Source organism: Hyperolius riggenbachi, chromosome 1, assembly GCF_040937935.1.
Source record: "Hyperolius riggenbachi isolate aHypRig1 chromosome 1, aHypRig1.pri, whole genome shotgun sequence".
Lineage (NCBI taxonomy): Eukaryota > Metazoa > Chordata > Amphibia > Anura > Hyperoliidae > Hyperolius > Hyperolius riggenbachi.
Genome location: NC_090646.1, coordinates 334,206,547 through 334,233,982, shown reverse-complemented (window position 1 = coordinate 334,233,982; position 27,436 = coordinate 334,206,547). Strand labels below are relative to the sequence as shown.

Genomic DNA, 27,436 nt, shown 5'->3' with positions numbered 1-27,436 from the left:
TGGTGGTGCTGAACTCAATTTTGGTGGCAGTGAGACTGTTCTGGGCTTCTCCTTCTTGTGGGTGAATTTTTAAGTTAGCAAATTGCAGTCATTTTCTGCTGAGATTCCTTACACCTTTATTTTTTTATTATTATTATTACATAGTACACTGGAATTTTGGAATGCTCATTAAAATAATCCACATTTTTTAAAGCATTATCAAGTAGGAAATTATAACACGTTTTGTAAACTGGCCAGACATGATGTTTGCTTGGCAAACAGATCTCCTGAGGATTAAAGGTTATTCTATGTTGGCAAAAGATATTCATTCTTTCCATTAGCCGCACATCTTTTGCTTTACTTTATGTTGCAAATGATGCCAAAACAAATTTATATTAGAGTGTCATACTGAGGAAGATTGCCACCACTGCCAAAAAGAAAAGACTGAAAGCAAGTTCTTTCCGCTGATACCAATGTAGAATCAAGCCAAAGTGACAGATTTGAAGTCAAGACATGACAGTGTTTTTACACAGCATGCAGGACACTAGGGAAATATATCAGAAATTACAGTGTTCTGTTAAACTGACATGTAACTGGCTACAACATAGCCTGCCAAATAAACATTTTATGCCAGTTCTGCATGCGCATTTACATGGTTAGTCAAATATTTCCGAGACCTTATTAAACATGACCCTTCCGCAATTAATTTGTGATTAAGTGCTCACAACATATTTACAAATAGTGTTGAATGAGCAGCTGATCCTCTTGAATAGAAATTGTAGTAGGTTGGGTGACTGTGAAGGTGGCAGGGATCCCAGGATTATTTTGCAGCCCATACTTAAACCATACCGAGAATTTATGAGTCACATTTTTCTCTTCCTATTAGGAAGGCTTTGCAGACTCCCCTGTACTCCCCTGTAGTGGCTGGATGGTGTACTGGTTAAGGGCTCTGCTTCTGACACAGGAGACCTGGGTTCAAATCTCGGCTCTTCCTGTTCAGTAAGCCAGTAATTCAGTAAGGAGCTCTTTGGGCGAGACTCCCTAACACTGCTACTGCCTACTGAGTGCGCTCTAGTGGCTGCCTCGCAAGCGCTTTGACTCTGACAGGAGAAAAGTGCTATACAAAAAAAAGGTATTATACAAAAAAAAAAGGTATTATTACTCGATCCAGACTTTCAAATTGACCTCATGTTCCTTCCATCAGCCAATCAGCTAGCCTGCTAAGCATGCCAGGCAGCAGACTATTTTTTTAAATGGTATATTTATTTTGGAATACTAAGTTTGGTGAACTTATTTACAATAATTCCATTGCAGCTGCATCATGCTCTTGTTCAGAAGATAAGTGAATATAGTGTGTAGGGAAATGGATAGCAAAATGCGTAAATGTTTTTCTTGATATTCTTTATTTTTTGTGTCACCAGAGAATGTCTTTGTTCTATTACAAACAAAAGTTTGCCTTCTTAAAACAGAAGATATGTGCGATTATTCAGATTGGAGTGAGCAAGGCCTTTGAAGCCCCTTACACACTCCTAGGAGTTCTGGTTCACCATGAGCTTGCTGGGTAATCTGTAGACTAGTAATGAGAGTGTTCTTTAATTTGGCACTTGTCCTCCCTCCTCCCCCTCCCAACTGAGGCACCTCTTGTTTCACTTCCTCCTCCACCCAGCTGTGGCTTGTACTTTCTCCTCTTCTCCCTCTTAAACACCAGGATCATTACTCTTCTACCTATCCCAACTGGGTTTCTGATGTACAGCAGCAGCACACTGTTTGCGTGTCCGTGTGTGTGGGCTGTTTATTTAGCTGCTGCTGACGCGTCTCTGCCTCCTCCTCCTCAGCTGTTGGCTCCCTCTGTCTTTCACTGTGTACCAGTGTATAGCAAATACCGCCCCCTAGATTTTGCCGCCTGCATTATGCTGGTAGTCTCTGGAACCCACTGCTTTTTAAAAGCTGATTGAGGTTACTGCGAGTTGCAGTAAACCATCTTTCTAGACTTCTATTCTGTATGAATAATTTTGTCAACTTTCTTGCAAGCGTCAGGCCTGTCAGGTCAATGACTATAGGTCAGGCTGTATGCCCATATGACTGACCTATAGGCCAGCCCGTAACATCTGCACAAACTCCTACCTAACACAATACTACAATACACCCTGCAGGTAGATGTAGCATACAGACTGACAGATAGCAATCCACTAAACAGAACCTATAAACTTTAGAAATGCAATGGGCACATTATTCACTAATGTATGTATGATAGTCACCTGAGGCCTGTAGGATGAGGCACTCCAGAAGAATTAACCAGATGACTACAGAAGCAGGTATTCCTGAGTAGCAAGACAGTCCAGGACACTTCCAGAGATAACGTAATCTTTAGACAAGCCGAAGTTGGTCCAGGCAGCGTTCATGCGTGTCCAATCAGAGGTCGATCCAGGCAGCTAGTAGGCATAGTCCAGTTATGATAGCAGAGTCGGCAACAGGTAATCCAGTAGAGAAAGCGTAGTCAGGATACAAGGCAGTAGTCAACAACAGGAATCACTCAGAGGCTAGACGTGGTCGGGATACAAGGCAACAGGAATCAATCAGAGGTTAATGTGGTCAGGATACAAGGCAGAATCGGCAACAGGAATCAATAGTTCTGTGAGTCCATACCCAGCAACAGCCCAAAGCTAAATGCTATCATGGGCGATGACTGGGGGCGCTCACCATGCTTAAATACAAGGACTAACCAATCAGAAACAAACAGAATCAAAAACAACCAATAGAAGCCCAGCATGTCAGCAATCTTCCACATCCAGCCTCTTCTCCTCCATCATCGTCTGGTATACAGGTGCAACCACTAGTGACAAGTACAAACTTCAAAGAGTAATTAGTCCAGCAGAATAGATAATCGTATCACCCCTTCCACCACTAGACCTCCTCCACACTTCTAGAATGAAGACAAGAGCAACCAGGATTTTGCACAACCCCTCCCACTAGAGAACTTGTTTAATCTACTGAAAAGTTTGTTTAATTGACTCTAAATTTTATTTTCATCTTTAAAATTTACATGTTTTTAATTTCATATAATATCAATAATAAGGAAATTAATGATGATAGAAAAGACCTATTTAAATTATAAAAAATATGTTTGGTGATGGACTCTTTGTGACTTGGATGTAGTGGGTTGTATTTAGAGGTGTGGCAGGGGTGTGTCTTAAAGGTGTCACTATTACTTGTCTCAAAAATTTGGGAGGTATGTAGAACACTGCTAATAACAAGGTATGTTTGTGAATTGTGACAGCTGGTAAAGAGAAGGAAAGAGGGGTAGACAACCAGGAAGTACTACAAAGACGCCCTTTTATATATGAATCAAGAAAACCTTTAATTGCCTAAGTAATCATAAACCATATTAACCAGCAGAGCACCACTGTAGTGTGTATCTACTTCTCCCCCAGACTTCACGACCAGGGCAGTAGATACATGTACCTCTGTATTTACAAACGGTGTGTGTGAGCATCCATGACCCCCTGCAGAGGAGTACTAATTGGTGAAAGGAAACATTCCCAAAGGCAATCAAAGTGCCCGTAGAGAATGATCACCGGCATCAGCGAGAAGATTGTGGTCATTCACAAAATGAAAGTGTGAACAAACACATACACATTACTTCCTGTTCAGTACACAGGATAGTGTGGGGACATCTCGTGTAAAGTAGAAAAAAGACATCTTACACATTCATTAAAATAAATGAAAACATAAATCCCCCATTAGTTATTAACCCTTTGTTCCCCTGTCCCCATAGTTATAAAAATAAATCACTTGTAAAAAAAAAATGCCATAAATACAGTAGTTACCTCAGGGACTCAGCTTTTTTAATATCACTGTCATTTTTGCAAATTAGGGCTTGTAATTATTAATATAGTATAAAGAGACACAAAAGGAAAAATACTCATTTATTTCCAAATAAAATATTGTTGGCATACATTGTACTAGGGACATAATTTGAATGTTGTAATAACCGCTACAACGGGGCAAAATAAAATGTGTGGGTTTTATGTACTGTAGCACATTTTATCTTAAAACTATAATGGCTGAAAACTGAGAAATAATTTTTTTTTCATTTTATTTCTTCGTATTCCCTTTAAAATGCATATAAAATGAAATCATTCATAACAAAAAGTACCACCTAAACAAAGCCTAATTTGTGTGGGAAAAAACAATATATACAGTAGATCATTTTGGAGTTATAAGTAGCACTAACATTATTGGTGAATGAATGGGAGGAACATGATATTTGAAAATTGCTGGGATACAACTAGTGTCATCAGGAAGCCACAGACAAAGCCATGATGCTGTCAGTTTTACTGCATTTCTGTTGTGATACTGCGTCCTCAACTTTCTTCCTGTGCCCATGCACAGCTGCATTGACCCCCTCTGGTGTGGGGCCAGACAGACTTTTGTGTCCTCGTTGTTTAACAGCCCACTCGCTCTGTTGTCAGTATGACAGCAGAGCTCCGTGAGACGGTCACGAGCCAATTTCATTGGCTCCTGACCCTGTGATAACTGTGAGCTAATCACTGCCAAACACAACTATCACAGGGTCAGGAACCAATGAAATCATCTCCTGACCGGCTCACAGAGCTCTGCTGTCATACCGACAGCAAAGCAAATGGGCTGCAGCAGCAGGAGAGTGGTGCGATTGGAGGTAGTGGCGGGAGTGTGCAGCACGGTAAATTAGTAAATATATGCCCTGGCAGGGATAACAGGCTGCAAACAGGGCGTAGATTTCAATTAGCAATGTCCAGAAGCGGTTAATATAATGTATTGACAGTTTGACGTCCATGTCATTTTTGTTTTGCTATAGTTTTAATCAAATGTTCAGCAGTTGTTATGTGTATTTTGTTGTTATGGCCGCAGTTGTTGGGGATGTCGTGGTTTCCTGTTTCCTGTCCCGTTACTTTTGCCACCTGGGGTTGTTTTGTGGGCGGGGCAGTGGGGTTTACTAGGTGGCCACGATACCTTTTGGGGGCATTCTCTGTAGAGATGGGCCAAACGGTTCGCCGGCGAACGGTTCCAGGCGAACTTTGGTGGTTCGCGTTCGCCTGGACCAGGCAAACTTTTGCGGAAGTTCGATTCACCCCATAATGCACTATGAGGGTCAACTTTGACCCTCTGCATCACAGTCAGCAGGCACATTGTAGCCATTCAGGCTACACTAAGCCCTGGAGCCCCCCCCCCTTATATAAGGCAGGCTCGCTGGCCATGACACTCACTCGTGTTCCTGCTGCAAATAGATAGACTAGGGAGAGCTGCTGCAGATTTTTTCACCTAGGGAAAGATTAGTTAAGCTCTTGTCTTGCTCCTGGCTGATTGTTATTGCTAAAATAGCACCCCCCAACAGCTCTTTTGAGAGCTAACGTTTTCCTGATGTGTTTTTTTTGTGTGTGTTGCTCACTGACACTGACATTATACAGCCCTATCTGTTGCTGCCTAACTATCTATACTGGGACACCTACCTATGCCTACCTAACTACTGGGGCACCTACTTACCTATATGTGGACACCTACCTACCTACCTATACTAGGGGACCTACCTATGCCTACCTACCTATACTGGGACTCCTACCTATACCTAGCTAACTACTGGGACACCTACCTATGCCTACCTACCTATACTGGGTCTCCTACCTATGCCTAGCTAACTACTGAGGCACCTACCTATTCCTACCTACCTATACTGGGTCTCCTACCTATGCCTAGCTAACTACTGGGACACCTACCTATGCCTACCTACCTATACTGGGTCTCCTACCTATGCCTAGCTAACTACTGAGGCACCTACCTATGCCTACCTACCTATACTGGGACTCCTACCTATGCCTACCTACATACAAGAAGATGATAAGGTCCTTGCTTCATTGTGGACAGACCAAATTTGATCAGCTGGACAGTCACTGTTGTTCTATCATTGAGCTACCACAGCCCGGGGACCATATGGGCTGGAAAACTGCCATGGCCTGCACTCTGGCCATGTTGCACATCAGTCCAGCACGGCCGTCACTACGCAAACAGCTGTTTGCGGTGCGTTACACAGTGAGTTTGGTGTGTCAGTGTGAAGCAGAACTCTAATTACACTCCCTGATTGATGTATACACATGCAAGATGTTTGAAAGCACTTTAGGCCTGCAATTTAGCATTCAATGTGATTTCTGCCCTTAAAACGCTGCTTTGCGTCACATCCAGATTTTTCCCCGGGACTTTGGCCATGTATCCCACTCTGCCATGCCCCCCTCCAGGTGTTAGACCCCTTCTTCGCGAACCTAAAATCGGAGGTTCGGCCCATCTCTAATTCTCTGTGGCTTCCTGATGAAGCTGATTGCATCCCAGCATAACATGTCAAATCTACATAGCAGCTGCAACTAAGACATACGCTCCATAGCTGCACCTTCTGCTACAGCATACAGCCATCCTGTTGATGTATACTAGACTAATTGTGAAGCCTCCAAATCTATACAAACGCAAGTATGCTTCTCTGCTAAGCACAGTGACTGGCTATTTTTCCCACTGCTTATGCATGTTGCCTCACAAATTTGCTTTGACAATTAGACTTGCGGCTCTGTGGTACGGATTATGTGCTGCTGCATTCATTTGACCGTATGACTTGTTGTTCTGTGGTCTCTGTTTAACACTCACTGTGCACTAATACTGCATGCAAATGAGGCTATGCGTTTGCTATACTATGTGCTGCTGCATTCATTTGACCAAATGAGTTTTTGCTTGCAAGAACTTGTAAATGAGGCTATGCAATTGCTATTTACATGCTGCTTGTTCTATACATATTCAAATGGAGTCTGGTGTTTTGACTGATGGTTCCTATGACTTGTTAACTGAGCAAGAACAGTGCCTTATACCCCTAGGAGTTGTGGCAATGAAACACATCATGCACAGGTGGCTGATGCAAATCCATGGGAGCTCTATGGTGTGCCAGGGCCCTAATTCTTGCTATTTTGTGAGATCTGCATACATGGGATTGAGCAGCTTTTCCCTTTATTTTTTCTATATGTTTATAAAATTTACTTATAACTTTACTTGGACACTAGTTAATTTGATACAACAAAACTAATCAGCAAAAGCATAACATCCATTATCAATATTCTGAACTACCTCCCCTGTCCAGTATAATCATATTGTTTATCTGTTTTCAGTCTACAGTTACATTAACTGTAACATGTACTGGTGTTCATTTGCGTTTGTTAGGTACACATAGTAAATTGGGATGATACAGTTGCTAAGTGGTTAATGCTTTTACTTCCCAGCAAGGATGGGCTTTCGAGTAGCGTACTACTCGAATTCGGGAATTCAAATGAAGTCTAATGACTTCACGTGTGACCACGGGATGGGGGGTTAACTTACCCAGAAGTCTTTGGGGATGTCCGCGTTCCATTCCGCGTCATAGGCGTAATAAAAGCCGAGTTACACCACTCACTTCCGCGCTTCCTCCTTCCGGCTTGAAAGAGGAAGCGCAGTAATGAGTCATGCAACACGGCTTTCATTACGCCTATGACGCGTAATGAAACGCAGACGTCCCGCAGACTTCTGGGTAAGTTAACCCCCCTCCATCCCTATCATTATACTGTTTTTAAATTCTGAAGTTGCGTTGTATGCTACTCGAAATCCCATCCCTGCTTCTCAGCACTAGGGTGTGCGTAAATGTTTGAAACCTGGCCATCCAGGACACTATCTGGGTATAATTTGTATGTTTTCTTTACGCTTGCATGGGGATACTCTTTTCACTGTGGTTTCTTCATACATCCTTCCAATATTCTGCTAGTACTACAGACAGTAGACTATGACAATAGAATGGACATTGTCACTGTAGAGCAGTGAGGAAAGACTGTAAATATATAGTGCCTTGCAAAAGTAATCACCCGCCTTGGCATTTTTTTAAACTGGGAATTAAATTGGATTGTCTGAGAGTTTGCACCATTTCATTGACAGAACATGACTACAACTTTAAAGCGAACGTCCGGACTAAAAATCTACTCAGCAGAACTGAAGAGGGTGGGTGTTTCTTTAACAGTTTCACAGCATCAGAACTTTGTTTTTCTTACCAAAGCATCATTTTAGCTGCATTTTTTAGCTAAGCTCCACCCATCAAAGAAAAAAAGCCTGGGCTTTTTTTCCCTGATGCTGTGCAGAGCATGATGGGATTTCCTTTGTTGTTATTCACGTTGCCTAGCAACTGGGAGAGGTGCTCAGGACACAGGACAGTTGGAACTGTGTCTCATGCTCCCTGTCACCTCCTTTCAACCAAAAACCAAAAGAACATTTGCCTGTTCTTTTAAAACAGTGTGGGTAAGAGATTATATTACCTATCTATTTTAATTAACATAACTAATGTAACTTAATGACAGTATGTTTGTTTAGGATGGAGTTCCTCTTTAAAGATGTATTATTTGGATTAACGTGAAGCAAACAACAAATAAGACAAAATAAGTGAAAACAGGGTGCATTCCTCCCCGCCTAAAGTCAGCACTTTATAGTCACCTTTTGCAGCAGCAATTGCACTGCAAGTGGCTTTTGGTAAATCTCTATGAACTTACCCCATCTTGCCACCAAGATTATTGCTCATTACTTGAAGCAACACTGCTTCAGCGCCTTCATGTTGGGGTGGTTTTCCCTTATAAATAACAATGTTCATGTCTGACAACAGATTCTCTATTGAATTGAGGTCTGCATTTTAACTAGGACATTCAATAGCACATTAAACATGCATGCCAACAATGTGGCTCATTATTTAAATTTACCTCTTCTTTTCACATTTAAAAGTTTAGCAGAAGGGCTTTATTATCCTATTTCTAAGGCCTTCCCAACTGCAGACATTTCAGGCAAATAAGGACTGCTGTAATTATTTTATAGCACACATTAGCAGAGAACAACAAAATCTTTTATCAGTGAGGGAGGGGGGGGGGGGAGAGAAATTGGACATTATGCTTCAAAGATTACAGGAGCCACAGGTGCTATCTTCACACCTTTCCCCGGATAAAGATATAGGTGATAATTTTACACCTTTCTCTGGATAAATAATGGCAGCTAGAAAGGGGAGGGGAGAACATGGCAGTGCCTATAACTATTAAAACCAGGACAAACTGCAGAAAACCAGGACAAACTGCAGAAAAAAACGTGGCGCTTGGTTCCATTTAAACCACTTAAGTGTTGCTTTGGCGGTATACTTCAGGTTATTGTCCTGCTGAAAGGTGGACCTCAGCCTCAAATCACTGGAAGACTGACACAGGTTCTGTTCAAGAATATCGCTGTATTTAGCACCATCCATCTTTCCCTTGACTTGAATCAGTTTCCCAGTACCTGCTGCATAGCATTTTCCTTGGTGGACGAAAAGTACAGTTTTAGTCTTATCTGACAAGATCAGCTTCCTCCATACATTTGGGGAATATCCCACATGCCTCTTATTTTTAATGCTAAGTAATGGCTTTTCTAGACACCATCCATCAAGCCCAGCTGTAAAGAGTGTATTGCTTATTGTGATTCTATGGACAGATACACCAGTCTATGGTGTAGAACTCTGCAACTCCTACAGATAATGGTGTACCTAGGGTATTTAACACAGGATGACTATTTACACCAACCCCCCAACCCCCCCTCCCTCCCCCCCCCTCCCTCCCCCCCCCCCCCCCGCGCGCAGCGCTGTACAATAAATAAATGGGTTAGCCTACAAGGTAGAAAATACAAAGTGCTCAAAATAAAACAAGAACATGCAAATGATTTGACAGCAGTAGTTCAGCATCTGGTCAAAATAGGGACTGTTCTAATCCACAAGAAGGGACATGGACAGTAAGATTGCATGATCAATCTGGAAACACCAGGGAGGAGGGCCCTGCCGGAGGCCTACAATCTAAAGGGTGGGGGTAGTGCATTGTGGCAAAATTGTGCGGAAAAGGAGTGAGTACAGTGCGTGTGGCCATGACAGAGCGTGGGCAGAGCTAACTGTAATGAAACAGTGTAAATGCAGCAAACAATATGACACATAAGAAATCACAAACATGATGCCCCATATGCAAAACAGCAATCATTACACATCATGTGAAATGCAGCAAACCTCAACCCACATAAAAATGCAGTTAACAATCCACCACATAAAATATGCAGCAAACATTACACCACTCATGAAATCCAGAAAACATGAGCCTACATAAAAAATGCAGCAAATAATCCAACACATAAAAAATGCAGCAAACATAACCCAATATAAGAAATGCAGCAAACATTTCCTCACATATGAAATGCAGCAAATATTACCCTAGATATGAAATGCAGCAAACGTTACATCCCACATATAATATTCTGCAAACATTAAAGACATGTGCAATGGAAAAAAGGTACTAGAAAACATGGGCTCTGATAATACTAATCTCCAACAGTAGAATAGCGGTGATTATACCAATATTCTACTAACCCTATGTACCCTAATTCTCATACCAACCCTCTCCAATCAAGGCCTAACACTAATCACCTCCCACCTCTAACCTAACACTAACCCTACCCTATCTATGCCTAACACTAACCACCCCCCTCCTAAAAAAAAGCCTGGGGTTTAACTCTGGTGCGCTTCCGGTCCCAGAGAGTGGCTTCACAGCTGCTTGCTATCACATACCCGCCTCCATCCCTTTAGAGTTCCGCTACATAGTATAGTGCTGCATTTTCCTGTGCATTTTTTTTGTGCCGCTGGGGCCAGCTATTTGTAACCAGGGAAGTTTGGGGGTCATCATAGCTGCCCATGTTAAAAGCTGCAATTAGCTGATACAACGGGAAATTTAGGCATATATAAACAACTATATAAATAGCAGTTGGCGCCTCCTATTTCCTGTTGTAGCCACAAATCGCAGCTTTTTACATTGGCACCTATGGTGGCACCCAAAGTTCTGCCTTCAGTTAAAGACTACCAAGGTGGTACATGGCAAAAACAAAATCATCTCTGTGACAATCTCTGGTATACTAGTAACTCACTCGCTTTCCTATAATTATTTTGTATTATTTTGTAACTCTGCAACATTTCATCGGCAAAACCACCATGGCCATTTTAGCCTGAAATGTTTCCAAAGCTATGGCTGTATTACCAAAGCCCTGTGGCCCCATGATTGGCAGCTACATATTAGGCTGCAGCTGCCAAGCTCGGGGTGGGCTGAGACAACATATGTGGGGGTTGCCACTGCCTCTAAAACACTTTTGCTGTTGAAAGGGGAGGCAGAGTTTCAAAATACAGGGGGAGCACGGAAGCCTTACAGGTCCCTCACTGTCCTCCTGTTACGTTCCATGGATCAGCTGTAATCAGCTGTGATCCTTCGAAAGATCCCCTGTCACAAGCTAATGCACCTCCCCACTTGTGGTCCCGTGGCCGTGAGTGACAGCATCAAACTTACCTGGCTTGCATTCTGTTGGGGCCCCAGAGTCAGATCTGTCGGAGTAGTGGGCTTCTCCAGTGTCAGTTGTATCACGGTCCTTAGTTTTGTGCCTGTGTTGCTTGCTTATCACGTCAAAATTTCATTAAAACTTTTGCTTGTCCCTCAAAGGGCTTGCAAACCAAGTTACTCTCAGTCCAAGTTTTACTGTATCTATATAAAAATAATAATGTATTATCTTTATTTCCTTTCAGGCATTCACAACCCACTCACTGGCCCTGTGGTACTTACTAAATATCCAAACAAATGTGATCCTAACCCCTGCTTCTCTGGAGTTCCCTGCACAGAAACTCCATCTGGATTCCAGTGTGGCCCGTGCCCACCTGGATATTCTGGAAATGGAACAATCTGCACTGATATTAATGAGGTAATCACAATATGCTCAAAACTATTTTATACTAGTCTTTGTGATATGTAGTCAACTTTCTTGAGCAATTTTAGGGAACTGAATATGAATACACGTGAGAAATGGAAATGCTTTGTGGCTTGCTATTAAGTCACAGAAATGAATTCCTCACTCCAGACACCATGTTCATGAAGTTTGCATGTTCTCGTTATGTTTGATTGGGTTTCCTCCAGGTACAGGGTTTCTTTCCACTATCCAAAATATGTAAGCAGCTTTTATACCCACATTTGGCGTAGTTGCATTAGCTAGTAATTACCTTTCAGGACAATGAGTGATGAATACCTACACATCATTGCCTTTGATGAAGCACCCTTGAGCTATGAAATGTACATCAGACAAGATTGTTTAGGATTAAATAAAAAACCACAATCTAGACACAAACTGTGAAATATTTATCACTCCTGTTTTCTCGTACTAGTTAATCCCAATATCAACAAGAATTCAAATGGTAAGCTGGTACTCCAAAATCTTTAGTGTTTACAGGGGCAAGGATATGACACCCCAAAAAATGTGGTCAATAGTCCTTGCCTAATTGCGCAATATTGTGTTATATGTGTGATGGCACTAAGCCGTTTAAGTCTTCACCAAGTCCTATATCAAGAAGTAAATTAAAAATGGTAGTACACAAAAAAAATAATGGTCCAGCTATAGGGACGAGCAACTAATACGGGACAAGTAGCAGCCATGAATTGATGGGTTAAATATTTTGTGCACATGGATTTTTTATGAAATTTGATGGAATGCATGAAAAAAAAAGAAATAGAAAAATGGAATTTGTTCCTTAGATATATCAGTTTTTTCTGTAATTTCTAAGTCATTGGAGTAGAATATTGTAGAAACTCATCACAAGAATGATTTGGTTATGTGGCTAGTTTGTTTTGTGGTAGATAGTGTAGACTGTAGAATAGTGCAGCAATGCAGTACGTATTCCCTGCAGCCATTTACAAGCCAGATGCTGCTTGGTCTCAGCATCAACCATTGTATTCACTCTCTAGTGGCAATAAATATTTTAGCTGCTCCAGCACGGGGACCCTTCAATCCTTCTTTACCCGTCTCTGATCTCCTGCATGTCAGATGATGGGTTGAGACCAGGATGGAGGTAAGTAACAGAGGGTGGTTGCAGAGAAAAACACATAAAAAACACAAAGACTTGCTTTGCCCCCTGCCTTTCCCAGAATTACCTATCCCTTGTGCCATTGGGACTGTTTTTCAGCAGTGGTACTAGCAGATCCCGTGAGGTGAGAGCTATAAGAACTGTTTGTTCTGAATATCATTGCATGTGCTGCCTATTATACAGCTCAAACATCTTTAATGATTATATTGTTGTTGTAAGATCACCTACATCGGATTGGTCTCCCTGTCTCTTTGGTATCTGGAGCTTTGATCAGAAGTGTTTTTGGATGACTGGAGAGTGTGATGTAGTCTGCATGAGGAGAACTGCTCCCCTGCTGACTACAGTTATTAGTGTGAAGGGTGGTGTATATTAGGATATGTAGCAATAAAGCAGTGTGTTATAGTTTACTTAAACCTTAGCTATTGCAAATATTTTTTGTGTTTTTTTCTAACTGTGAAACAAGCTGTGGTTCCGGTGTTAGAATAAACCCCTTGTTTCATTTACAATCTCTGTATGCCCCCTAGACTGGAGGTACAGGGAAGATTTGTTTCACCAAATTTCATCCCAGATTAGTTTATCAATTTATTATCAATATGTGCCTGAGAAGGCTATGTACTTTGAAGCACAGGGTATTTGTACATAAAATCTCCATATTAAACAGGATTTCCTGGGATTATTATCTAAATAATATAGACTGGCTGTCCACTTATTGGAAGCATATCCTCTTGTTAAAAATAGGATCCGCTTTCACTTGTTAAACAGATTCCGAACTTTCTGCATTTTTCCAGATGAGTGGAGGTGCCCATAGCCACCTGTGGTGCAATGCCTCTACCCTGACATGAATGGGTTGGTAAAATAGTGAGGAGCGGGCCCAGAACTGTCTGCTCTATGCCAAAGGGATTTGTCGCAAATGGGAACCGAGCTTTACTATTTTAAAACTATGATATGCTACTATCTTAATAAAGTGTGAGAGTAAATTTCCCCAGTCGGAAGCGATGCATGATTGACAAGCACAATAACAATGATAACGTCTTTCTTTCCAGTGCTCAGTGAACCCCTGCTTTCCACGTGTGCGCTGTGTTAACACATCTCCTGGATTCCATTGTGACCCATGTCCTATTGGCTATATAGGAAAAAGGGTAGAAGGTGTTGGCCTAGAGTTTGCTAGAGCTAATAAACAGGTAAGAATGATGAATGTGTATAAAAGCCAATGCCCATTCACTCCACTAATTGAGGACAAACCCCCAAGCAAATACCGTAATTAAAAATAATAGAAATATCTATCTATCTATCTATCTATCTATCTATCTATCTATCTATCTATGTCCAGTTACTTCAAAGGAGAGTCACCAGAAGCATGGATCTAAATTGCTATCAAAACATTCATTCAGTGCATATATCATAATGGGACAGGTGTTAGTTATAAGCTGTATACAGCATTTTCTACTAGATTAAGTTCAAGGACCATAATCTAGTACCTAACAAAGACTCTTCTCTGCAAGTAAATCAGCTAAAATAGTTTGAATAGGCCACTCTCTATATCTATATGTGTATACATACATCCACCACCTCAGACTGGAAGGTTAACAGTCCCTACCCCCCTTGGATATCTATAGTATACAACCACTGCTAAGCTAGGGTATAAGCCTCACTAGTGTATGGTAGTGAGACTTCACTGAAACAGCACCGTGTCTGTAATCACAGGGGGTTAGTTATCTCTCATATATCAATGGTATGCACACCGATATAGTTCAGTAATTTTGGTGATAGAAATGTAAAGAGTTAGTGTAACTCACCCAAAACACCAGAAACGTAAGTCTCATATGCAGAAAAGTTGAAAAATTGTACTTAAAGAGACACTGAAGCGAAAAAAAAATTATTATATAGTGAATTGGATGTGTACTATGAATAACTACCAGAAGATTAGCAGCAAAGAAAATATTCTCATATTTTTATTTTCAGGTACGGTATATAGTGTTTTTTCTAACATTGCATCATTCTATAATATGTGCAGTTTACACAACACTCGGCATTCAAAATTATTCTTTCAGAGCAGTCTGTGAACTAATGACCTCTCCTCTGGCAGAGAAAAAGTAAATAGTCCAGGAACAGTTGAGATAATAAAAGTCAGATAACAGCCCTCTCCATGACTTTGAAAGTCATAGAGCTTAAAGAGACTCCGTAACAAAAATTGCATCCTGTTTTTTATCATCCTACAAGTTCCAAAAGCTATTCTAATGTGTTCTGGCTTACTGCAGCACTTTGTACTATCACAGTCTCTGTAATAAATCAATGTATCTTTCCCTTGTCAGACTTGTCAGCCTGTGTCTGGAAGGCTGCCAAGTTCTTCAGTGTTGTGGTTCTGCTATGCACTCCCCCCTCGGGGGGGAAAGAAACACACAAATGATCTCTTGAGATTCAAAAGGAATGCTGTATACAGCCTGCTTGTGTATGGATGTATTTTCTATGTGTGGACATACTGTACATCAACCTACTTCCTGTTTTGGTGGCCATTTTGTTTGTTTATAAACAAACTTTTTAAAACTGTTTTTAACCACTTTTAATGCGGCGGGGAGCGGCGAAATTGTGACAGAGGGGAATAGGAGATGTCCCCTAACGCACTGGTATGTTTACTTTTGTGCGATTTTAACAATACAGATTCTCTTTAATGGCTTTTCTGCATAGAGATAACAACTGGAGTTTCTTAACTCTTCCTGTACTGGAAACAATTAGACTGATGTATCTGATCTTAATGTTTTATTTCTTAGCTGTACTACACATACAAATCATAATATCATCATTTTTTTCCGCTTCAGTGTCTCTTTAATTAAACAGTACAATCCAAAACCATTCTAAGAATATCCTCTAGATGGCATAAAACATTGACATCAATGAAGTACACTTAAAGAGAACCCGAGGTGGGTTCTAAGAACGTGAATTAGCACATAGAGGCTGGGTCTGCATATACTGCCCAGCCTCTGTTGCTATACTATAGTATACTATACTTGTCCACCCTGGGTGGAGGGTTGAACCCCCTTTTTTCTCATCTACAGAGAGCAACTTCTTATTCCTGAGTGGGGTCAGGAAAATCTCCCCACCTACCTTTACAGTGGTTGCCTAATGGTAACCCTGGTTTGTGAGTATTAATATTTACTCTATCTAGTAACCATTTACCAGTACATATTACACTATTGGGGCTCTTGGTGTTCCTTGTTTTTATCTCTGTTGCTATACTGATCCCCCCACAGGCCCCCCTGCGCTCTGCTTACCCCCCATAAATCATACGCTGAGCTGTCGACACGCAGTGTGTCGCAGCCGGCTGTTTACCTTCCATCTGTCACTCTCGCCGCTCCCCCGCCTCCTCCATAGCTCTGGTCCCAGCCCGCGTCCCTTTCCTCCAATCAGCGGGGAGGGAAGGGACGTGGGTGGGGACCGGCGCTATGGAGGAGGCGGGGGAGCGACGAGAGTGACAGATAGAAGGTAAACAGCCGGCTGCATGTCGACAGCTCGGCGTAAGATTTATGGGGGGCACAGCAGAGCGCAGGGGGGCCTGTGGGGGGATCAGTATAGCAACAGAGGCTGGGCAGTATATGCAGACTCAGCCTCTGTGTGCTAATTCGCTTTCTTAGAACCCACCTCGGGTTATCTTCTAGACAAATATTTACAAGCAAAAGTAACAAACTGGTGTGATGAGCCTTTGATTCAAAAAAGCATTATAGTCCATATAGCAGTAGATTAACATTGCGAACATTAGCAGTAATAGTGAAAGGCCATAGAAAATCAAGCTAAGCAGCAAGCAATTAAGTCCAGCCTATAGCACTATATTACTGACAGCAACTGTTTTGGGGATGATCCCTTGATCATGGTCTCACTGCATCACTGCACCAGTGAGACTGTGGCCAAGGGGTCACCCCCGATATTGCCCCATAGAATACATGATTCAACCAAAAACATTTGAGTTCCTTTTTTTTTTGTTTTTGTTATTTTTTAATTTATACAGAAAAATTAAATATAATGTTTTTCAATTGAGAATTTCCTAAATTTTTCGATCTATCAACTGGTGGAAAATTCTGAACTAATTTTAGAAAAAATGAATAGTGCATGGTGGATTAATTTGATTTTTTTTAAGCAATAAAATCAATCAAGAAATTTGATTGAGTTTAAAAGATTTAAAGAAAAAATAAAACATTGCATGGGTTATGGCTGCCCCATCTACCCGATACAATTTTTTGTGCGATTCGATTTGATTCATTGATTCAATTTGATTCAATCCGACATATCCAATCGGGATTTGATTCGATTCAATTTGCCATTGTTTTGCAATGGCAAATTGAATCGAATCGAATCCTGATCGGACATGTCCGATTGAATGGAATCAATGAATCGAATCGCACAAAAAATTGTATCATATAGATGGGGCTTTAGTGTACCCTCTGTTGGTGATGTTTTCTGCATCCTAACCAATACTGTGGCTATGGAGATTGTCTGCTTTTTTAATAGGTGCATTTCATTGGCATAGAGTATATTGAAATGTAATCCTGACAAAAAATTGCCTGAATAACAATCCCCCACCCCCTTTACCCATCCTCCTGATGGCTATATTCCCCTTCCTCTTTCCCCAGCATTAAAACCAATCCAACAAACTGTTAGACCAGCCCATCCTGTAAAATACAGAACTGGCAGTAACTAGAACAAGAAAGCAACGTTATGACTAGGTGAGGTGACTATTACTAGGTGGCTTTATTACAAGAAGATTAACTATACTAAATGAGTTCAGTAGTGACCAAGTACTGTATCTAAGATGAAATACTCAGCCTCCCTAAAAAAAATATGAGTCAGTAACACTAGCCATTAGGCCTGTTTGTTGATTAACGGGCGCTAGATTGGGTCGTGGTTCCAGCCCCTGTGCAAGTCTGTGGCCCACGCACATGGTGTACCTGCACAGTATGGCCTGGCGGCATACATGGACGCAGGTGGATGCAGACACCTGCGATTTTATTAGGTAAAGATAGCCCAGCCAAATATATTAGAGCTTTTTAAATCACTTCGAGAAGCCCATTTTCATATAGGAAAAATTATAATTAAGATATGACTTGTTTCACTTGCATGACTATTACTTATGTATGTATAAAGACAGCCTGCACTAAAGGACCACTATTGTGAAAAATTGTAAAATTTCAAATGCATACATATACAATGTAGATTTTACCCAGAGTTAAATACAAATTTATATTTTTCCTCTGTTGTGGACAGCTCTGACAGATTTTGGACTAGTCCATTTCCTTATGGGACATTCTCAGTATTACCTTTATTCTTCACAAAAATACTCCATGGGCGTACATTCATTTTGGGTGCAGGGCTTTTTGGCGCAGGGTGAGCCGAATGACTCGTGTATGATAAACAAGTTTTTTTTTTATTAAACACTTAACAGATTGGTCCAACAGGTGCTTCAAGCTCTGTTACAATTTTTTAAGACACTGTGTATTGGTCTGATAAAACAAGTGGACAAAGCATGCAGAGATCGGCGAAACACGTTATCTGTTTAGTGTTTGATAAAAAAAAAAGTGTTTATCATAAACAAGTTACGTTCTTCATTTTGAGTTAAGCAAATTTCTCTTCCCTCTCAATATTACTCTCCACCACCACCATCTTGTGGGGAGGGTTTGTGAACTTCTAGTTCCTTGGAACTCTTAATAAACCCCATTTTTAGAGAGGGACCCTCCTGACCCTCGAAGAAGACCAAAGAACCTGAGTGAGGATGGGTCTTCCTCACTTGCCCTTACCATGATTGCTAGTTTTGCAACCTACACTTGTGAATATTACTTCTACATACTTTAATTTACCTGGTGTAACTAAACACTACACTAAAATTTGCATACAAATGATTGCAGCACTAACCAGCAAAGTAGTATACAGAAATAGGCTGCAAAAAGAGATGGGATAGTGCTCCTTAGCCAATCAATAGTAAAGCAGATAGAGGGAAAGAACTCTTGCGCCTTCGCAAATTAATGCTTTTTTTTTCTAATATGGGCATCATTTATGTGTGATGAATTTTATTGATGCTTTTATATGCATGTTTTAAACAAAAAAGTTCTTTCCCTATAAATTCTGCACTAAGTTTAAGTAATATTGTGGATGCTTTACCCTCATAAGGAGAAGCTATGCAGGAAAGTACAGTACAGACTGTAGAGTATGAAAGGGGGTCTTTGTCTCTACTTAGTTCAAATTGTTATAGAAAACTGACAAAAGCAAAGAAAGATTCTGATGTCTCTTTATTTGGGTGATAAATTAACTGGATTGGAAATGGTTAAAGGGAAACTGTTGCCTAAGAATAATTCCAGTTTTCAAGCTTGACTACTTTGTTTTATGTGCATATAATACAAAATCATTCTGAACTGTGTTTTTAAGTGTGCCATAATGGTGCTATATTCTTCACAGATGTGTCAGGATATGGATGAATGTGCAACTGGAAACAATGTGTGTCCTGCCAGTGCTGTCTGCACAAACACTAAGGTAAGCATGCTCATACTTCCATTTCACTTGAAGGCTGCTCATTACAGAAAGGTTGAAACAGGAGGCAGGGAAAAGATGGATGTATGGTACAGCATCATATAATTCATTTTGTTTCTGAGTTGACTACATTGGGAAAAGAGATAATCAGTTCTCAGGGGATAATTTCCTTTGTGAAGAGGAAACATGGAAAAGCAAATAATCGATTTACCAAGAGACTGATTATTACTTCTTTGATTGGTTGATTATCCCACTCAAGTAGCAAAAGTGATACATAATCACACGATTTTAACCAGGACATCAGGAAAGTATAGACTGATCACTTCATAATTCAGCAATGTGGTTCTCCAAGATTTCTCCTTGCCGGAGAAATTCTCCTAGAAGGACTGACCTCTGCTATTAGAGATTTGGAATTACAAGAATCATATAATAACTCCAAAATTTGTGCAGTGCTTTTCACCTGTTAAATGCTCTCTAAAAACTCACTTGTTCTGACAAGTATATGCGTTACCTTACGCCACTTCCCTTTGTCCTAAGACCAAATTGCACTCGTACGAGATATCCTAAAACACACTGCCTTCAGGCCTGGATTTGTGGGCAGGCCGAATAGGCTCGGGACTAGAGTGGGGCTTGAGCTGGGGTGGTGTTGCAGCTGACAGGAGATCAGCTGTTCCTTAATTACCTATGTGTGCAGTCAGTGGCGTAGCTAAGGAGCTGTGGGCCCCGATGCAAGTTTTACAATGGGGCCCCCCAAACACTCTATACATAGCAATTGATACGGTGCACCAAAACCTGACAATGGCAACTACAGAGTCAGAGGTGCAAGGAAGGGATGGGAAACAGTTTGTTAATGATTACCACTATTCAAAGTATCTATAGAAGTGATTATTATGAGCACAGGACCAATAGAGAGCTAATACTGTAGTTGAGGGAGGGCCCTTCGGGGCCCCTCTGGCCCAAGGGCCCCGATGCGGTCGCTACCGCTGCACCCCCTATTGCTACGCCCCTGTGTGCAGTGCAGAGATGCCTGCTGCTGCTTGAGGCTCTCTCATGCTAGCTGTGTGCTTTGACCCATCCCGCCCCTCCCCTCTAACATTGGTCGGAGAAGCAGAGAGCAGAACAAAGCAGGAGACTTGAAGATAAAGAGGAAATTGAGGTCACTGCACAGACAGATAATTGGGGTGGAACAGCTGATCTGCTACCAAGTTCTGTGGGGCACTGCTAGCTTTATTGTTCTAATTGCTGGAGGACTGCTTTTCTGCACAGACAGTGTCTGCCAGTCTTCTCCCCCACCAGCAAGATTCTGTCTAAAGTCCTGGGCCGTTTCTCTCCTCCCCTTCTTGCATTATGGCATCTCATCTACAACTAATCTGTTCTTCAAAGTGTCTCTGTCCTCCTCTGCATTCAGTTTCTGTGTGTATCTAAGAACACACTATGAAAGCTGCGGGGGAAGAGAAGGGAGAGCTGGACATGTCTGCCTGACATGAAGAGTTCAGTTCACTAGATGATTCCAGTGTTCCAGCCCAGGCTATTGCTCTGTAGGAGTTGGGTTGCGTTCCCTGTGGCAGCAGGAATGCAACCCAATAGATTGGTAAAACGACCTCACACTTAATCATTATGTTGCATTGCATTACTTACAATGACGCACAGAGTCAATGAAAAGTATGCTTCTCTGTAACTGTGAAGATATATAGTCTGTTACCATGCCTCACTCCATTGTCCCGCAACGCTCCCACTGCACAGTGCACGTTGCATAGGTAGTGTATTGCAGTGTGGTGAGCTGCGTTACAGAACAGCTGTTATGCTGCATCACAACACACCACTGTGAACGTAGCCTTAAGCTGAATACTCATCTGAAGATGGATCGGGGAACCTCACGGCGACAAACGAGTTTGCCCGATCCATCCTCCTACCCATGGAAATATGTGATGGGTGCAAACAGGAGGTCAAACAATTGCGGTACTTCGTGCGGGAGTCGTCCGCGATCTTACACATCGGATCCATCGTGACAGTCATTATCGGCGCGCATTGGCTAACGTCGTTTGAGTAAATGCGCTCTTGTACCCATGTCGTGAGATCGCCAAAACTATCGCTAGTCACTCAAAAAATCGCCGGTTAGTGGAAAAATCGCACACTGGGAGCTGGGCTTTACTGTATACTCCTGCCTTGTGACTGTGAGAGTGTACCCAAAACTCTCTTTTGTTATAAAAGTGTGTTAAATAACAATTTTGTATGTGCTGTGTTGTAAAAGTAATGTTTATTGTCTGCATTTTTAACTTTCAACACAATTCGATTATTTTGGGATTGTTAATTGCTTAATAGGATCTCTTTAAGGCTGGGTGGGGCCCACTAGAGAAATTCCTGCAGTGCTTTTTCGTTTCTTACTCTGTACAGTGCCACAGAATATGTTTGCCCTTTATAAATCAATAATAATAATAATAATAATAATATCTGGTGCAAGGAGCAACTAACACAGGCTGGAGCTGGAGAAACATTCCACCAAGCTAAAAAGGAGTGTTATCAATTATGTGCTACATGTGTGTAGTAGAGCAGATAGGGACATTCCTTTTCTCCACTTTATTGTCACGTGTAAAAGTAAGCACACCCCATGTAAAGTTGTATTTTTTCTAAAATATGTAAACATATCAATATTTTATCTTCCTTAAAACAGTATATAAATTAAATCTGATCTAAATAGAAAAAAAAACAATAGAAAATATACTATACTGTTATTTATTAAAGAAAAAAAAATTAACAGATATAACATTGCCTTCCGTGGTGGTGGTTGATAGTTTGGTTTTCCCCCTTTGACAGAAAGAGCATGAAGCAGACATTTCTGATTGCAGTCTTTGAGACTTTGCCATCAACTGAGAGAAATTGTTTTGTCACTCATGCATGCAAATTTTTTTAGCTGCACAATGTTGCTTTTGTTTTTGTCAAGCATGTTTTCTGGTACTGTGGCTGAATATTACTATCTTTCCTTCATCTGTCCAGAGCACATTGATCCATCTGTTTTGGTTTTTGCCTTGGTGTTCATGAAAAAATTAACCTGCTTGTGCTTCTGTGATGTTCTCAGCAGTAAAGTTTTCTGTCTGGTATATAGAGCTATTATGCTGAGTCTTTCTGATGGGGCACTTTAATTTCAGTAGTGGCAAGTGATTGCATTCTGGAGCTCTTCAAGAGTTAGTAAACATCTTGAGTTTTGGATAGGTGTATAAATAGTGCGACACAGTCCTATTATTCTAGGGTACAAGTTCCTCTAGTACAATCTCTTAATAGTCAGCATATAATTTTCATTCCACTTTGAGGGACTTCTGGCTTTCAACACCTCCACCACACCCAAATGTGGAAAGGGACTCCCCCTTTGCTAAGACCACCAATTATGGTCTTAGTTAGGCACTGGGGTTATTACCGGGTCACCCCCGACCACTGCGATCTTTGATTGTTGATCCCCCTGTCACTGCAGTCCTTACAGCTTGTTCTTAGATATACTGTTCAGTTGTTACCTCCAAATAAAAACTCCACATAGTGTGATATTGTTTCTACATAAAAAAAACTTTAAAATGTATTGCACTTACAAATTATCGCATATAAAATCCAGCTTGAGTATTTTAACGGGCTCTCCCCCATATCGGTGGCCACTGGAGGGCTCCTTCAATAAAGCGTATCACGCGGCAGCCGTCCTGCAGACGGTACGCTTTATCGAAATAGCCCTCCAGTGGCCACCGATGCGGGGGAGAGCCCGTTAACAACTGAACAGTATATCTAAGAACAAGCTGTAAGGACTGCAGTGTCAGGGGGATCAACAATCACAGATCGCAGTGGTCGGGGGTGACCCAGGAATAACCCCAGTACCTAACTAAGACCAAATTGGTGGTCTTAGCAAAGGGGGAGTCCTTTTCCATATTTGGGTGTGGTGGAGGTGTTAAAAGCCAGAAGTCCCTCAAAGTGGAATGAAAATTATATGCTGACTATTAAGAGATTGTACTAGAGGAACTTGTACCCTAGAATAATAGGACTGTGTCGCGCTATATATACACCTATCCATCTATTTGTTTATGTGTTTATGATATCAGCGCACTGCCTGTGGACTTTTTGGTGTTTTTTTTTCTTTTTCTCTCTTGTTGTTCTTTGTCATTTGTGTATTTTGCGTACCAAAACACTTGCTCACTATCTTGAGTTCTGCTTTCGGACTATACTTGCTGGAACTGACTGGCATGGACATGTTGGCAATTGGTTAAAATCGTCTCCACTTTATTTATTGTATTTATAAAGCAGCAACATATTACGTAGCACTGTACATTAGTTAAGGTTACAGACAATATTTAGGGGTGACATAAAGCAGTTAGACAATACAGGAATACAAGAAAAACCAGATCACGCAGCACAGTATGAGTACATGGTAATGCTTAGTCAGTCACTGGATGGGAGCATGGAGATTAAGCAAGTCGAGTTCACTCATATCCATGGGATGTGTATACGGTAATGGAGGTGCATGATCAGGTAGGAGACATAAGGAGGAGGACCCTGCCCGAATGCTTACAATCTAAATGATTTTCCAGAAAGTGAAATCATCAATGTCCAGTTGTTAGCTAATCTTTTTAATCCTATACGCAGACTTAAAAACAACTATAAACATCTTGCTGAAGTTCTCAGAAAGCTCTCTTAAAGTGGACCTGAACTCTTGCACAGGACAGAAGGAAAATGTAGAGAAATGCACTCTGTATGTATTTAGAGAGTGTAGCCTGTTTAGATCCCCCTCACTTGTGTCTAATCACAAGTTGTAATTTGATCCTCCCCTGTGTCATAAGACTGCCTATGGCAGATAAGCAAGTAAGCCCATTTGAAATCACAGGCTGTAAACAATATGTCTGCTTCCATGAATCAGGAAGTAGAAACTGAACTGGGCAAATGTATTTTAGGATTTGTATCAGCTGTAACAAATACATGTTTTTTGTTTAAAGGTTATTCTACTGCTGTGTATCTTTTAGAGCAGAGAGGAGTTCTGAGTTCAGGTCCACTTTAATCTAGACATTATGTTACTACACAGTTCTACAGCAAGAACAAATCAAATAAAACGTGTGAGGCTCACACAAGATACAGTATGTTTTCTCAAGATCTTTCCTAATGATGTGATAGTCATTTGACCCTGATGTGGCACATCTGCTTCTAATTTTAGGCACTAGCACAAGTAACAAACAAAGATATCTTATTTTTCCAAACAACAATTTCTTGTTTATATTATAAATATTATATCAGCTTAAACCATCAAACGTGCTAAAATGAAGATCAAATAGCTGCATACTCAAATATGCTGAAAAAGTCAAAATGTTCCATATGGTGAAATACTGTATCATATGACTGTACATGTTGAGATGTTTCTTTTAAATAGAGATGAAGTGCTGCTACTCAGGGTTACTTCACTCTGTTTAATGACAAGCAGTCTAGGTGATCTAATTGCCTATAGGAAATAAAATAAAACCAAAATGAATTGATTGACATTAATGAACATATAGGGCCCTATGCAATTCACTTTTCCTCCTAAATATTTTCACACCATATCAAGATAAGACACAGAACATTTATATCGCCTGGTAGACTCAAAGTGCCAGAGCTGCAGCCACTAGGGAGCACTCTACAGGCAGTAACAGTATTAGCGAGTCTTGCCCAAGGTCTCCTGACTGAATAGGTGGTGGCTTACTGAACAGGAAGAGATTCAAACCCTGGTCTCTTGTGTCAGAGGCAGAGCCCTTAACCAGTACACTATCCAGCCATCAATAAAATGCATTTTAAGCCACCAGCAAGCAAGAAAATACTCAGAATAATTTTGACAGTACTTTTGTTCACCTGCCTTTTAGTACTTTTTCAGTTGCAGATTGCTGAAAAGTTAGTTAAAACAGAAGATGAATCCATTTCTCCTAGGAGAAACTTTGGAGTTAAGTAAATTGCATAATGGCCATATTGTGAGATATGATTAAGGCATCTGCACTTGCCTTCTGATCTTAAATCACAGGACTTTGATTTCAACTATTTTTTTTCCTACAGGGATCATACAAATGTACACCTTGTAAGACTGGATCAGGAGGTGGTCAGACTGCTGCATGTAAAACAGAAATAAGGTGTCCAAATGGAGAGATTAGCAAGTGTCATGAAAGTGCAGACTGCATTATGGAGCAAGATGGGACCATAGCCTGTGTGGTAAGATATGCTTAGTGTACTATGATGGCAAGATCATCAGAGGCAAACTATCTAGGACCATTTGCCCTAGCTGCTTGCACAAAAACAAAAATGTTTTAACTGTTCCACATTGTGAATTAAATTAAACAAATGTAAGCACCCTCATTTAACAATTTGCATCTGTATTGACATTTGTTTATAGCTGTATTCAGTTTGTCAGTGCATCACTATGTTAAATACATTTCACTCTCATATTGCCTCTAGCTAATCAGAAGTTACAGATTAGAACCAGAGTTTACAGTTTGCAGTTCATCTCAGAATCAGAATCATCTTTATTTCGCCAAGTACGCCAGATAACGTACCCGGAATTGTGTGTGGTGCACATGGCATTGGCAGAGACAGGACAAGACAAGGCCTAGTAGACATGAAAATAAATGAGTATACATGGTACAGACAATAGATACAATACTGTACAATATACAATGCAAGACATACAGTATACAGATCCGTGAGTCAATTTAGGGTGTAGGGAGAGGTCTGCGTATGAGTTCATGGTTCAGAGTGGGCAACAGATACAGTCTGTGATGCCTGATACAGTTTATGGTTCAGGGTGGGCAACAGATATAATCCATGAATCAAAGATCATGGTGGCCAACAGTTACATGATACAGTTCATGGTTCAGGGTGGGCAGCAGGTACAGACCGGGTGGCGGTTACGGATTTGTTTCCCAAGGACTAGAGTGTTTTGGCCTGGCAGGAGTCCTGGAGGCAATTGCTCTGAACCGGTGACCCAACGGGAGGAGCTAAAAGAAGCGATTGCCTGGATGGGAGGGGTCGAGAGAGATCCCTTTGGCCCTCTTCCCCAGTCTGGCGGTGTGGAGGAGTTAAAGAGGTGGCAAGGGTGAACCTATGGTCTTTTCCGCAGCAGGAATTATTCTCTGGAGTTTGTATTTGTCACTTTGACATTTAACCCTCTCAGCACAACCAGCTCATCTGGTCTTCTGCTGGCTTTCATTCTGATAAAGAGACTCTGGAGAGAAGGGCTGCTTGTGCTGAGAGGGTTGAATGCCAAAGCTTTGTTTAGACAGCTCTGTGTGCTACGCTAATGATTTTCACTCAGCTAGGTGCAGTATATAGTCTATATACAATAAAAAACACTGTCTATACCTAATGCTTTGCTTTCTAGGGCCTGTATTTCTATTTTGCTTGGAAATTTAACACAACAGAGGATAAAGGGCCACCTCTATTCACTCTTCACTGATTAAATATACCACGCTACATCTGTAGCAATTCTGATCCATGTGTTTTTTCCTTCACAGAATATTTGAGCTGATTGTAAGTGTATCCTGCTCATATGAGCATTTTCCTATTTACTGTGGCTTAAGCACAGTGCCACTTGAAGTTTGGTATTACTTGTCATATCTAGTTTTTTTTACTTTTTAGCACTTGATAGCTGTTGAAAACATGTTTTGTAGCTGATGAAAAAACATCTCCTCAACATTACTGACAATATTACTAAATTAGGACCCGAATGGGTAAGATTCTGTCAGCTTTCCCTCTTGCTACTCTCTAGCTTATGCTTTTCAATGTTCTGATCCACTAAAACACTTTATTTATTTAAATCTGTATATGAAGTACTGTATATGAAGGGTAATAATAATTGTACACCTGTTTCTCTTCAGTGTAAAGTAGGATGGGCAGGAAACGGACTCATGTGTGCCAAGGATACAGACATAGATGGATTCCCAGATGAAAAGCTGAGATGTTCTGACCTGAGATGCAAAAAAGTAAGTTAGACAA

The 27,436-nt window shown here is 41.0% G+C and overlaps 1 protein-coding gene across 3 annotated transcripts in view; it reads left to right on the top strand.

Moving 5' to 3' along the window:
- COMP (cartilage oligomeric matrix protein) overlaps window positions 1–27,436 on the top strand; it is a 162,524-nt gene that overhangs the window by 79,551 nt on the left and 55,537 nt on the right. For 2 of the 3 annotated variants that reach the window (XM_068233919.1, XM_068233918.1), the window contains exons 4-8: window positions 11,624–11,796; window positions 13,993–14,130; window positions 19,388–19,462; window positions 25,505–25,657; window positions 27,319–27,423. In XM_068233919.1, coding sequence (XP_068090020.1) covers window positions 11,624–11,796; window positions 13,993–14,130; window positions 19,388–19,462; window positions 25,505–25,657; window positions 27,319–27,423 — 644 coding nt within the window. Of the gene's footprint in view, window positions 1–578; window positions 635–11,623; window positions 11,797–13,992; window positions 14,131–19,387; window positions 19,463–25,504; window positions 25,658–27,318; window positions 27,424–27,436 lie in introns of those variants that run through there. The other variant, XM_068233920.1, reaches the window with a different exon arrangement.